At 38.1% G+C, this 14,041-nt stretch overlaps 1 protein-coding gene across 1 annotated transcript in view; it reads left to right on the forward strand.

Moving 5' to 3' along the window:
* The window catches only part of LOC139743220 (growth/differentiation factor 8-like), a 36,008-nt gene extending 30,893 nt beyond the window's left edge, over window positions 1–5,115 (forward strand). The window contains exon 2 of the mRNA XM_071653716.1: window positions 1,476–5,115. Within this exon, the coding sequence (XP_071509817.1) occupies window positions 1,476–2,218 (743 nt within the window). The 3' untranslated portion in view covers window positions 2,219–5,115. The remainder of the gene's footprint in view (window positions 1–1,475) is intronic.
* The last annotated feature ends 8,926 nt before the right edge of the window (window positions 5,116–14,041 follow it).

A 14,041-nucleotide genomic window follows, 5' to 3' on the forward strand; every position in this document is an offset into this window, starting at 1 on the left:
AAAGGTGTTCCTGTGTAGTCTTCACACGTGCGGGTTTATGTGGCTAATTAATGACCAGCGATTAAATGACCAGTTGTTAACCGACCCGTGGTTAGCCTTTCATTCCTACATTCTTCTACACACTGATGTGTAGATGAAAATCAAACTATCTGCATACAGGTAGATGCGATGAGCCCCTACACGGTTATTTATTGTTTCTCATTGGACACAAAACATACCGTGCCACTGCGTTCATTATTTTGGGTCGCGATCCTGATCGCGACCCAAAATCCGGAATTGTTGAATAGACAGTGGTTATACTGGGGGATGTTTCACGAAGAATTGAAGTTGAACTTAACTGGTTTCTCGTTTCAGTTTTATGTAATGTTTTCAGAATCCACTTCAAATTGTTATCAAAATTTACAGGAAAAACCCTTTGTCCCCTTACTTTATTTTGTAAAGTAATGTCTTCAAATTTTCATTCCAATATGAAAATTAGAATATTCTTGAAGACACAGCCTATACCATCATTTTAAGATGAACGTAAAATTTAGAATTGACTTAAATTCGTCGTGAAACACCCCCAGTTTGTTATTCCGAAGTTTCGTTACTCCGAAGGTTCATTCTTCCTAAAGACCGTTAATCCGTAAACGAAATAAGGTTCGTAATTTCGAAATTTGCACGTTCTTTTTATTTTCGGATTAAAAGGGCATCTAGAGATTCCCCGTTGATGCAACAGCAGTCTAGCTGCCAACCATTTCTGCAATATAGAGAATCTTTAAGATGTACGTGATGGGTTCTTCCTGTTAACCGGAAAGCTTGAGCGAACAGATAACACATATTCAATACAGTACACTCCCGTTATAACGTACACGGTTAAAACGAAATGCTCGTTCAACGAAGTAAAGATTCAGGCCAAAAGATTATGATCTATAGATATAAACACATTTATGCACCTGTTTGGCTTTACCAAAGTTTCGATACCGGTACTACGAAAGGAAACCGCCGGCCCGGGACCGCTGGTTCCGAAGACTTCGTTATAACGGGAATGCGCTGTAATTCAAAGTTTGATTAATGTCGTTAAAAATGTAAATTTGGTTGAGTTTTTCTTGATGTAAAAACACCGAAAAATAATCAAAGATTTTGTGTCGTGTGGATGATACTTAAAGGTCAGTAGATTTTATGATTAAATGCTTTCTCAGTGTATTGGAATGCACGCACGATTCCAGTGCAACGGACTGACATTACAATTGTAATGCTTTGTGAAGATTTCTATGGTGCTTGTCAGGCAGAGCGAAACCTACAGATATTGATTAGCATGGTGTGCAACTTGGTCGGATGTTTTATAACAACAAATTGCTGGGCAAATTCTAAGGAATATTAATTGAAAGAGGCTTTTTTGTTGTTGTTGATATAATGTGAAGTAGTTTCCGATCCAACCCAGACGGTATCATTGAGCTTCTTTCTTTTTTCCTCTCTCCCTCTCTTTCTCTCAGAAGCGCCACCATGTCCACTCACCTCCATGTCATCATCTTGCTTCGGGTTCGATATATCTTCGGTAGTTCGGTCAAGGGTCGCCATGGCCGAGCTATGGCTGTACTGGACAGGCGAGCAGTCGAGTACGAGGAACCACACTCTGACGATTAGCCAACTGTCGGGATATGGGCTGAGGATTCGAAGGACGATCGGGAGCCAGAGCGTGCCACCAGGGCAGTCTGCCGGATGGCTGAAGGTGGACATCAAACACACCGTTCGGAGATGGCGATCGCACTCGCACCACGACCACGTGGTTCACGTGACCTGCCCCACGTGCGAGTCCAACGCGCTGCTGCCCCTTGGGCGGGAGTCCAACCACCGTCCGTTCATCGTCATCCGCGTTACCGACGAGGAGAGATCGCGGCGCCGGAGAAATGTCAACTGCCTGGCGAACACCACAGACTGTTGTCGGCAACACTTTCGCCTCAAGTTCATGGACCTCGGTTGGGACTGGGTAATATCCCCGCGCGGCTTTGACGCCAACTACTGCCGTGGATCCTGCTCTAACTTCAACAGTCCCTCCCTGACGCACACAAGTATAATGCACACCCTGAGATCAAAAGTCCCAACAGTCAACATTCCAAGACCGTGCTGTACGCCCAAGGCCACGGGAATGCTTTCTATGATTTACATAGATGAGCACGGCAAATTCTACACCGTGGACCTGCCACAAATGAAAATCTTGTCATGTGGTTGCTCATGAACAACTGTGTCTGCATCATTATGAGCTTTTCTGACCCTTGATTTACAAAAGTTAAATTCTGGTCTGAAACTAAATTTTGCACTATTCTTTGGTGATGGCAAAGGACCGCGTCTGAAAGAATACGGACCTTCAGCTGTGAGAGGTGTAACAACGCTTCGGCCAATGGCTAAAAGCCTGTTGTAGACCAGGCAAGCTGATGTACGGTCAGAACATTGTCCCTTTTTTGATCCCACCGTCATTTCGTGATGTAGAATCTTCTTAGGCTGATACGCTCTTTTTCTCCCTCTCTCTCTCCCTCTCTGACGAGGTGATGAGACCATGATGTTTAGCGCTGCCTTTATATCCAACACCTTGCCATGAAAGAAAGAGATGTTCCAGTCTTTGCATGCATGCATTAAACAACAGCAATTCAATCCTAGAAAGCTGGTCACGAATTCTCGTACGAGGATGGATTCCCCCATACACAGTACGAGAGTTCGAATGTGGCAAAGACGTTGCATGCAGGTCCTCCAACTGAGCTTTGGAACGCCATGTAGGAACGCCATTTATGCATGCACGAGGGATACATAACCAGCAAAGAAACAAATAATACGACATTCGGCCTTTTGTTATGTTACGTGCATTTTTTTTTTCAAATAATCAGGTGAAGTGAATGACGCACACGCACCTGGAGATTTCATTTCCACAGGTGTCTTCGAAATGCATTATGCAAATGAATTTAACAAACAATAGGGGCAAGGTGTTATTGATACCGTTGTCTAACAAGTATGCAAGTTTTAGTCTACTGTAAGGGTGGAATCTATTTGTTTTACCTGTATGGATCCCCCCTTAAGTTACTATGCAGTAGGCCCTACCCACTCATTGCCTCGTAATAACTTTCGCCAGACTTTTATGGTGGATGTACATTTCACGTTGGAAGATACCAGAAATTGCTTTCTTAGACGATGCATTTCCTGGTAAAACACGTTTGTAATCTCGTAGCCCTCTTTCGGAATATTTCCCATGCATTTTTTTCGATCACTAATGCAAACAAATGAACAAACAAGAAAAGGCAAGATAAGTCGTCATGCTATAATGCCGAAATGTGAGCAAAACGGTCCAGTTTTTTTGCAACAATTTATTCGGATGGTAGTATATTTCCTTTCTTGGTTAAAGCGACACTGGCTCTATATGAGAGAGAAAGAAGACCACTGGGAAAGAAACGCAAATCCTTTGTCATCGAGAATTATGATTTTGGTATTGGTGCGCGTTTCAACCTTCCCCCTTCCCATTCACTTTGCGGAAAGGGCTGCTACCTGTTGCCGTATTTTAGTCTGTCAAGTTCCTAGTAGAAAAACTTTCTTTGTTCTTTTGCAGTTTTGTTGTGTGTGTTGTTAATGTGGTTAAATGAGTGTATTACATGTTCACGTTGCACATCCGTTTCTTAGTATATCAGTCTATAGCTTGACGTGCTTCAAGGGCCGTCGATTCATTGCGCTTAAGAGTGGAGTCATACTGTCCCAAAATTGACTCAAGATGGCAATATGAATGTGAATCTTCGTAAGGTCTTCGGGAAATTTTTTGGCTTGCCAAAGATCTTGCCACCGCTCACGAAGTTGTTTCCGGAGCCCAGAGAACCCCCACCGGCTGTTGTACGATGGCTCAAGGTGCCTTCATGGCTGACCCGAGGTTTATACGATCAGAGCCGAATTCGTTCATTTCCTTTATAGTGTTGTCCATCTTTGCTCAATTTTGAGACAGTTTGGCGCCTGTTGAATGGACATTACTTGGTTCACTTGTATCCCTTTATCAATGTTCGTGAGAAGTTATGGAACGAATGAGACATCCTTTAACGTTCTCCTATAGGCGCTGTCATGATGAAATGTGTTGTTAACCGCCAGTAAACATGAGGGTCCTTGGCTGGTTTTGATTTAGTATTACTATTGTTATTGAATTATTTGTTTCTCTTCTTTCTTTCTTTTTTTTTTTGAGGGGGGGGGGGTTCGATTGAATTCAAGATTACGTTCTGTGCTACTTGGCCGAGGCGCAGGCATTTGTTGGGAATAAAAGAACAAGACGTTTTTCGATTCATTTCAGTTAGAACATTAACTTTTATCTCTGTGGTAATGGAATCTGTTTGTGCAGTTTAGCTGTAGGCCTTGCCCTTACTTACGTGCTTCAGCATTCTTCAAGAGTCAGTGATGTGAGGAACAATGGAAGTGACACTCATGCGTTTGCTGTTCACAAAACTACCAATTTACAGGTCATGTAGCACATTACAATATGCCCATATTTTTTGCCCACGAGATGGAGTTTTCCTTCGCATATCTGCAAATGTTTGATCCTAAGAAGGGACTTGTTTCGTATGAGGACCTATCAACCATTGCAACTTAAATGACCATTGTAACATAATGCCCATCCATGAAACTGGGTCCTTAGATATAGAGCATAGTCTGGTAACCTAACGCGTTTACTAGTATTAAGTCCACGCCTCATCCATTTATATTCGAATGCACATGCAACAGTAAGATAGGGTGTGCATGTGCATGTATAATGCGTAAGTGTTTAGTAAAGTGTATGTGTGGTGTGAATGTGTGTATATGGGGATGGGAGTGGGACTATTTGTCTTGCTGTAGACCTGATTGTGTACTCGGTATGAGCTGTACAATGTGTCCAACAATACATTTTAGCAGCAATGACATTACCCCGCGCTAAGGCCGACAGGAGATATTTTTGTGTGCGGCAGTATGCGTTTGCCAAGTAAGGGATGACGATGAAATTACTGCGACTGAAACGAATGCATGTCCCTTATTTAGGTCTTAAATTTGCAGTATGCTTGGCTAACGTTATTGATGATGTAACGTTACCTTAACTCTTTTATTCTTTCACTAATGTTGTTTATATCGTGCAATGTTTATCTTGCTTCATTAAAACGAAAACCTTGCTATATACTTAAATGCAATCTCGTGAGCTTGAGTATTATCTTTTTATAGCAGCAAATCAGCTTGACCTTTCCTTCAATCACCACTGTCCTTTTTTTTCCGACGTTGATGATGTAAGTGATGATGTCACAATGAACGAACGCATTACAGTGTACCAGTGTGTCAGATCTGCCCCACTGGGGTGCGTATAGTCGTGACTGATAAAAGTCAACAGAGCGCTTATTATATATCAGCCTGCTATTGCAACGTCTAAGGATTTATATTTATTAGCTTAAAGCTTGGTATTTATTCTTCGTCATCATCTTATATTGTCATTTTTGCAATTAGGCCGTTCGTAGACAGTATTTATCTCTGTGAAACAATAGAATTGTCAATGTAATTGACAAGCTCACTGTCGCAAGGAATGCCAAGGAAGCGGTTCCATAAAGTAAATAAAATGTTTATGGCAGTAAATGTTTTACCAACTTATTATGATGTTTATATTTTGGTGTCGTTTTTTTTTTCTTTCAGAAGGAAGCGCCATCATTTAAAATGTATATAAAGTGTTTCTAAAAACAGACGGAAGAGATAAGACGAAGTTTATTGCTGTTGTAAAAATAGATTTATAAAATGTGATGTCCGTATTAGTTTTATGCACCTATATAGTTAATGCACGAAGGTTAAACCGCTACAAGAATATGACAAATGTATAATTTGAAACGGCATGCATCCCTTGGATAGATCAGTCACGCTCTGGTCAATATCATGAACCAGTTAATGCGTTGATCAGAGAGGGGGTTCACACTTTAGAAACGCGTAGGCCTGTGTGTAAATGCGCCCGAGAGAAAACCTGAACAAACTCGCAATGACTTCAACGAAGTCATGGGACTATGGTCAGTAAAAAAAAAAGAAAAAAAAAGATAATTATGTACTCTCTATAACTCAAAGTCATATCATGGATCTCTCCACTCTGTCGCATGAGCTATACTGTAGACATAAATTTCGTTAATCCTGATTGAAGAAAAAGAGTGAAGGCCATCATCAACAATTGATTCAAAATGATACTCATGCTTTTGTAGTTGTACGTATGATATTGTATTCAAAGTAAAAGAAGAAAAAACAAAGAAGAGTACTGTGGCCTGTTGAGCCGAGATATTGCAGTCAACCGTAATTCCTTTGATTATAGATTGCTAGTGTGCCAATGTTAGATTATTATTAGTTATCTGTGAAGTGGGCATTTGTCTGGTACAGTTTGCTGGAGTTGCACTTTTTTGGTTTTTTTGTGTGTTTTGTGTGTTTGTGTTTTTTTTGGTGTTTTTTTTTCTTTTTTTTTTGGGGGGGGGGTGGTTAACCGGGTTAAAGTAACAGTGTACTTGTGGGAACTTTCGAATAAATCTTTAATATATTGACATTTATTTCACTATAACTTAAGTAAAGAGGATATGGTGAAACATGTATATATAGCGACACTTCGGGTTGTCCGTTCGTCCTACCTTTCGTCCGTCCATAATCGATTTGTGGACGGCGCAACTTAAGCACCGTTTGAGGTATCCAAATGAAACTTGGCATGTATGATCTCAATGTCAAAGGTCAAGGTAAAAATTCTAAGGTATATCATGGAACTTCGTGTTTATATGTATTACTAGGTTCTTGAGGAAGTTTAAACCGTGGGGTGAAAGGTCATAGGTCCAAGGTTCAAATTACAAAATGTCACTTTTTCTCCACAAATATCTCAGAAATGGTTCCAGGTATCTTTGTGAAACTTGTGCATGTATTGCCGGGCAATGATTCTCTTGGGCAGTGTCCGCTCATGAGGTTAAAGGTCAAGTGTAAAAGGTTAGGTTTAACATGCTAAAATGACCCATATTCTCGTTATCTTTGTATTGGAAATAAAATTGATTTGATTTGAATTGATTCTTTTTTTCAATTAACGTATAAGGCTCAAATGATATTTCATAATCCGAACACTGACGGATCAGTTTATATCTCCATGAACAATAATGTCGCAGTTCGACGTAATTACCTTTCCAAGAAGGTAAACTGTTAACATAAACCCGGTCTGACCAAGGAGGTTTTGAACCCATGATCAATGCCACCACTAAAAGTATTCTAAGAATGTGCCAAAGTGGATTTGCCTCACAGACAGGAAGACAACTGATATATATCTCATTGCATAATGACCAGCCACTCTCTATGGAATGCATTTCTTTAGGTTGTTAATTTTTTTTCGCCATTCCTAATATACTTATTAAAGATTAGAAGTACATGATGGGAAAGACGCGGGGATGCGCGAATAGAAATTTCTTAAAGACTGCTGAATAAAAATCAAAATTACTCGACTGGACACGTCTGGACACTAATCTGCGATGTATCAATTTATGAAGATCTATATTTGAAGATTATATCATATCACCTTCATTTCTCTCACGTAATCGCAAAAGAGACGAAATCGGCTTTCCAGGAGGGGTGCGGGTACAAACACTTTCACAAGTATACAACTCAGATTTACAATTTTGCGCATATTTCTAGACGGGACTGACTTGTTTCTTATACTTTATCCGGTGAAATTTCATTTCATTTAGTGAACAAACAAAATACCCCTGATATTTATGTGAGCGTTCAAAATGAATGTCTTGATTGCTCAGAAAGATGTCGTTAGGATCAAGCCCTGATCATTAAAGCCACAAATAGACTTAAGTGATTCTTTTGCGCAGCTGTAGAAAACTGACAACTGTTTGAATGATCAGCTGATGATAATCATACCCATCAGTTGGAACTCCTTGAACCTCCTTGGTCTGGTAATAAATTTAAGGTCTGTTTTTAAGTTGACTACAGTGCACTCCGTTATAACGAACACGGTTATAACGAAATTCCGGTGACAACGAAGTAAAGATTCTGGCCGCTACATTATCCACTCTATGTATTTTTATTGTTTATATGTTCAGTTATAACGGGAGTCCACTGTACTTAGTGTTTCCACGCAGTCAAGAAATATGTATATATTTTTTCTGTTTTTAGACCTTTCAAAAGGTACGTCAGGCGATTTTGTTTTCTCAAAATATACCTGTGTTAACAAACTATATACAACATGTACTCGTGTTTTAACGGGACGTTTGTGTTGTGTTGTGGAAGCCTCATCGTCTCGTAGTAGGGACGTACTATTTTGTAAGACAGTGGAACTTCGTACGATGCTAATTTGCCGGTCCCCATTTTTGTATCTCCTTGTTTTTGTACCCTAATATAGTGAGAACCCTGATGTAGCAAGGTATATTGTCATGGTTTCCAGGTCCTTGATAAGACGAAGTTCTCATGTAAATGGGCAGGGTTGAAATCATAATGACGTGCTATTGACTAATCAGAGAGTGCTTGCAAAAGACGCTGAAATTATGATCCGTATGAGGACCCGAATTCGCCTTTTCAATTGAAATTCTCGTGTGCATAATTTGACCTCCGTGAAAGTCTCATCGTTCTCTCTTTTATTAAGTGGTTTTATCAACTAGGACATGTCCGATGAAAGTATAAATCTACAATCAGCATATTCCAGTTTTGGAATTAGCTTTCTCTTATGATGACTGCAAACATTTGGAGATATTCTGATATCCATCTCATAAAAAGAATAATATTGTCTGTATGTTGCATGTGGTTTAAGAGAAACCCGCGACAATTAGTACAACTAACTGCCAATTGATTGTAAGTTTGTTAGTCGTTGCTTTATTTTTGTAGACATAAAGAAAATTAATGGTGTTTTAGTTTTTCTCTTTGTGTTTGCTTGTTGATACTCAGTATCCCTTCTTTCAATCGAGACATACAACCTTATCTTGCAAATGAGTGTTTAATTCTTGTCCAAGTCCTCGGTTTTCAGTGACCTTGTTCAGTGATACGGTCATCTGAGCGATGGGAATACAAACCCCGTTAAATAGCAAGGCACATCCTTGTGGGCTCTTTCAACATGAAGCTCCACAGGCCAAACCTTGAACAAACAGGAAGAGTAGCTATGGGCAGCCAACCAGGCCATTATTCGTGTACCTATACGCACGCACTGTTAAGTTTTAATGTGTGCGCATCATGTAAAAATCTCTCCTCGTTGAAGAGGCATACATTTTGAATGGGCACAATGCATTCTTACCTACACTGAATACGAATGTGACGTTTTGGGGTGTACAGTTACGAAGTTTAAAGTGGAACATCTCATGAGATTAAGCATATCAAACAATCAGTGCGGCCTGTTGATCTCAGATCTAAGTTACTGTGCATGGTGCATGTAATGCAGTGTTCTGGGAAGACTATTGCTTCTTTTTTCCCCAACATTGATTTCTGGTCACACATCAAAGCTTGGCGATGCATAGTAGGCAAAAGAGTGGTGCATTGGCCGTGTATATCGACGCTTTGTTTGTAAATTCATGTGATGCACGAAATGTAATGAAAAGATGTACTACGTTGTATACCTTGTCAATGATGGGCATTATTGATATCAATGAAAATCTTATGTGAAGGATAATGTAACACTGCCTGAATGCCGTGATTCCATTTTATCTTTCTGGGAGGTCTATCTAAATGTATCAGAGTGGTCACAAAATATTTAAGACCCCATTAAGGGCCTTTACACTTTGCTTCATTCTTCCCCGAATACAGTGTAGGTACCGTCATGCACACAGAGCATGCGCGCACATGCGTACACGCAAACAAAGAAATAATTATGTACACATCAACTTCGACACACTCAAGGGCCTTTATCTCCTCGAAAACCTGTTCATTCTATTTCCGTTACGGAGATTAAGCAGAATCATATGGATGCACTGCACTTTTCTCGTGTTTCTTTTATCATAGTTACTATTCAAATGTGTTGCGACATTGAGAATGGCTTTGTCGTTTTGCCGACGTCGTGGAAAATGCAATTATCAATTTTCCTGATTGCGTGTTAGTATTTCTGTGTATATCAAGAAAGTCACCAGGATATCAAATCTGATTCCTCAGAAAAGTGTCGATACTAATGCCCCCACGTTCGATTTAACGCATATACCATTTTGCCTCCTTCCTTTCAAGGCGGATGCTTGAAAAAAATAGGAAAGGGGCAAAATCTGTATCCGCCTTTTAATCGGGGTCGTTGCATGATAGAAAAGTTCTTGAGGGTAAAAGTTATGCAGGCTGCTAATTACGCTTTCAAACGCTCAAACCGGATTTTTACTCGGTCGGGAAAAAAATAAATGATGCAAACACGATTAATGCCATCTGCATGTATCTAGAACTATAGGACCGTGATGTGATGGAAAGTATTATTGATTAGGCGAATGGCAATTCCGGCTCGATGGGGGACGAGACCTGATGATGCACTTTGTAAAACGTGTTCAGAACCGATGTTAATGTAATGTTGATGATGATCCATACGGATGAGTGCGAAGGGCTTGTTCCGCATATGGTTTAGCGAAAGGGGAGCAGTTTGTTTTTGTGTTTGTTTATCTCCTTGTAGTATAAAAGGAGAGTGGCATATTGATCACGTGGCCTTGACAAACACGTTTCCAATCAGCACAATGCGCTTGTTGGCCTCGAATAAAATGTTAGCGGCTCGTCTTGTGATTAGCGTTATAGTTTTTCATCAACCATTCTCATTCATATCCGATCATAGATATATGAATGAATTTATTTCTTCAAACATTCGATCGAATTGTTATCAAATGACATGTTGATTACTAGACGTAATTATCCTGTAAATGTCTTTATTAATGTTCTTTATTTATTCTTATTTTTACTGTAACTTTGCGGTGTGCCAAACCACGTCCATTCAAATGTAAATACAAATGGGAATATTGAATTTCCCAGGCTCCATCCACTGGACTGCGACATTACGGAGAAGGCGATGGCCATCTTTGTAAAGTGACTGAATATATTTATGAATTTTATGTATTGTGGTTGTTTCAAGCACGAACGGGGAATTTTAACAAGCTTTTACATCGTACATCAAATAAAGGAGGAAATGAGTATTGTCTGTAGCAGATAGTGAATACATGTGGTGTTACTTACGGAGATATAACAACGAAGATACGAACAGAGATACGTATAGTAAATGATAATTGCGTCCAGAGAGAATTAGCACATAACTGCATAGCTGGACAATTAGCAGTGTTTAACAGAATTAAAAAAAGGATAATACTCCTATCTCTTTTGTTGTGTGACGTTTACGTAACTATGATAACGTAATAGAAGATGAGCTAATTTTGTAATACATGTATTTTCATTTGTCCTATGAGAACAGAGAGGTGGCAAAGTATGAATGCTCAATAATGATGCCAAATACGTTCTACAGGTTCAATGTCATGATTTTTAAATGTTATTATTTTTTTTCGGTATGGAAGACGTTTACTGGATGGGAAACAAGCGTTTCCAAATTTGGTAGAGCACACGGATATGCTGTCTTGAATTTTTACGTCTTCGTATCTCAGTGGGCGTTGTTTATTTGATGTGTGTGTATTTTCATAACCTAATGTGTCCCGAATTCTGCTCTTTATAGGATGGTGGCCGATTTACGTTCACCATGAAAAATTGTGAAATTTAGCCGTTATCTGCGGAATTCACTTCAGTGGTGAATGTGAATATGTATGTTAACTATGCATCGTTGTAAACGATTAGAGTCGTTTTTTTCGAAAGATATACTTTGTAACAAAAAAAATGTGACTTGTTTTGATGAAAAAAAATAAAATTTGATAAAATCGATCTTTTAATACACGATAGAATCACTGGATGTTTATTTCTCGATGTGTTTGTCATTTCTACAAATGAAACGTTTGTGAGGGAATTGTATACATATATATATATATATATATATATATATATATATATATATGCATATGTATATATAGGAGGGGGAAATAGAAAATGGGATACACAAACATAAACAGATAAATTTTGAAAATATAAATGCTAAAGAATTCCAGCGTAATGCATGCACATATTATATATATCGTAGGCCTGCCTGTATTTACAAGTTACCATTTTTACACTATAATACAGGCGAGCAATTTTTATTTTGCATCAGAAAATTTGATTCCGGAAAGTGTTGTTGTATCTTCCAGTTCCCCTGCGAGCAAGGGAGTCAGAGATCAAATTTCACAGTGAGAGATTGAAAAAAAAATATATCTTTACCATGTAAACGACAGACTTGAAATCTAAAAATTAAATAAAGAAAAGGTCTATGTATTCGGAATGAGTTTATCATCATAAGTGTTTTCAGGACAAAAATATCACATTGAATATGTAAGACGCAAAGGCCCATTCACACTAACAGTAAAATATTGCTAAGCAAGGTCAGGTACAAAACGTCTCGAGGAATATAGCCAAAAATATTGCAGACCACTATGCACACATTTGTAATTCATCTTCCGTATTATTAACGAAAATGTGTTGGAACACCTGGGGAAGAGGACGTCATAAAAAGGTGTCTCTATACCTGTCATCAGGGATCATTTCACACATTCTTTACGATTTCCATTTAAATGGATTATGATCAAAGTCATCGTTTTAATTATGTGAAGTTTTTTTCCCGCCCATTTTCATCACCATTTTCTTTCAGTTTATCAATTTCCGGAAGGTCCGGTCCGGAAAAGATTTTATTGAAACAGGGCATAAAAATGAGTGAATTATGGAAGGGGCGGGAGTGACAAAATCTGATGATAAGGAATATGCGAATATAACTGTTTTCATTGATTTAACTAAAGTATTGTGATGTTATAGATCAATTGTAACTAGAATTATGTTATTGCGGTATTAAAGAGGCACCTCTTTTAAATCACTGACAATTCATCTCACAAATTGTTAACCATTGATATGTATTACAGGAGTCCCATCCTATATTTCAAAGAAATATAGTGCAGATTTCCACATGGGTCTCACCTTTGGCAATTCTGGTTTATTTTATTTTATTATTTTTAATTATTTATACTGTACTAAACACACACATTTTCAGATGGCATAAGTGTATTTGTTGAAGGGGTCTGAATCTATACATTGTAATACCTAATTTCATGATTTGAATGTTTAACTTAATAGCCTACTGTAACTGGATGTTAGCTAATAAATCAATTTTGAATGTTGATAAAAATCATTATGTGTTACTTGAAACAAAAACAAGTTGACAGTAATTTCAAATTAGTTTACAAAGACAAGAGAATAAAGAATTCATAAAATTATTTTTTTTTCTTATAGATGATGAATTGTCTTAGAACCATCACGTTGATCATATATGTTCAACCACATCTAAAAGTATTGATGTTCTCTTTAATCATTAATCAATATTTCTCACAAAATTTAACAAAAATGTTATATTATTCATTTGTTTCATCCCACATAAAATATTGCAGTACTGTTTGGGGCTTCACGCCAAAGAAAAACATTGAACGTGTTCAGGAATAACAAAAGCGTAGTATTCGTTGGATAACTATAACTCCTCATATTTGACCCCCGGTAAACTTTAGTTAATAAGATGAAAATTTTATCCATGTATATTTTTACGTTTAAGGTTGGGTAATAATGTTCTTCCTGAAGTATTTTGTAATCATGTCACTCCACCTTGTTCCATTCATGATTATAACACTAGGAATTAATGGTCAAAAACATTCATACCCTATAAACCGGGTTAAAAGAACCACAATCCTCCACATTTTAGTTGCCCAATTCTGTGGAATACCCGGTATGATATCCTTCTCACATCAATCAAAAGCAGGAAGATTTTAAGTCAATTTAAAAGGATTATCTTTTAAGTCAATTTAAAAGTATGTATATATATACATATATATATACTTTTTTGATGAATTGTACCTGATGTTACGTATATGAGTATGCAATGTTTCCTCTTCTATTTCTTTTCTCTTTCATTGTGTCTTCCACCCTTGTTTTTTCATGTGAATTTATTTGATGATTGCCGTTGATGAAT

Source organism: Diadema antillarum, unplaced genomic scaffold (assembly GCF_040938485.1).
Source record: "Diadema antillarum isolate AM-2024a unplaced genomic scaffold, OU_Dant_1.0 seq00001058_RagTag, whole genome shotgun sequence".
In the NCBI taxonomy this organism is placed as follows: domain Eukaryota; kingdom Metazoa; phylum Echinodermata; class Echinoidea; order Diadematoida; family Diadematidae; genus Diadema; species Diadema antillarum.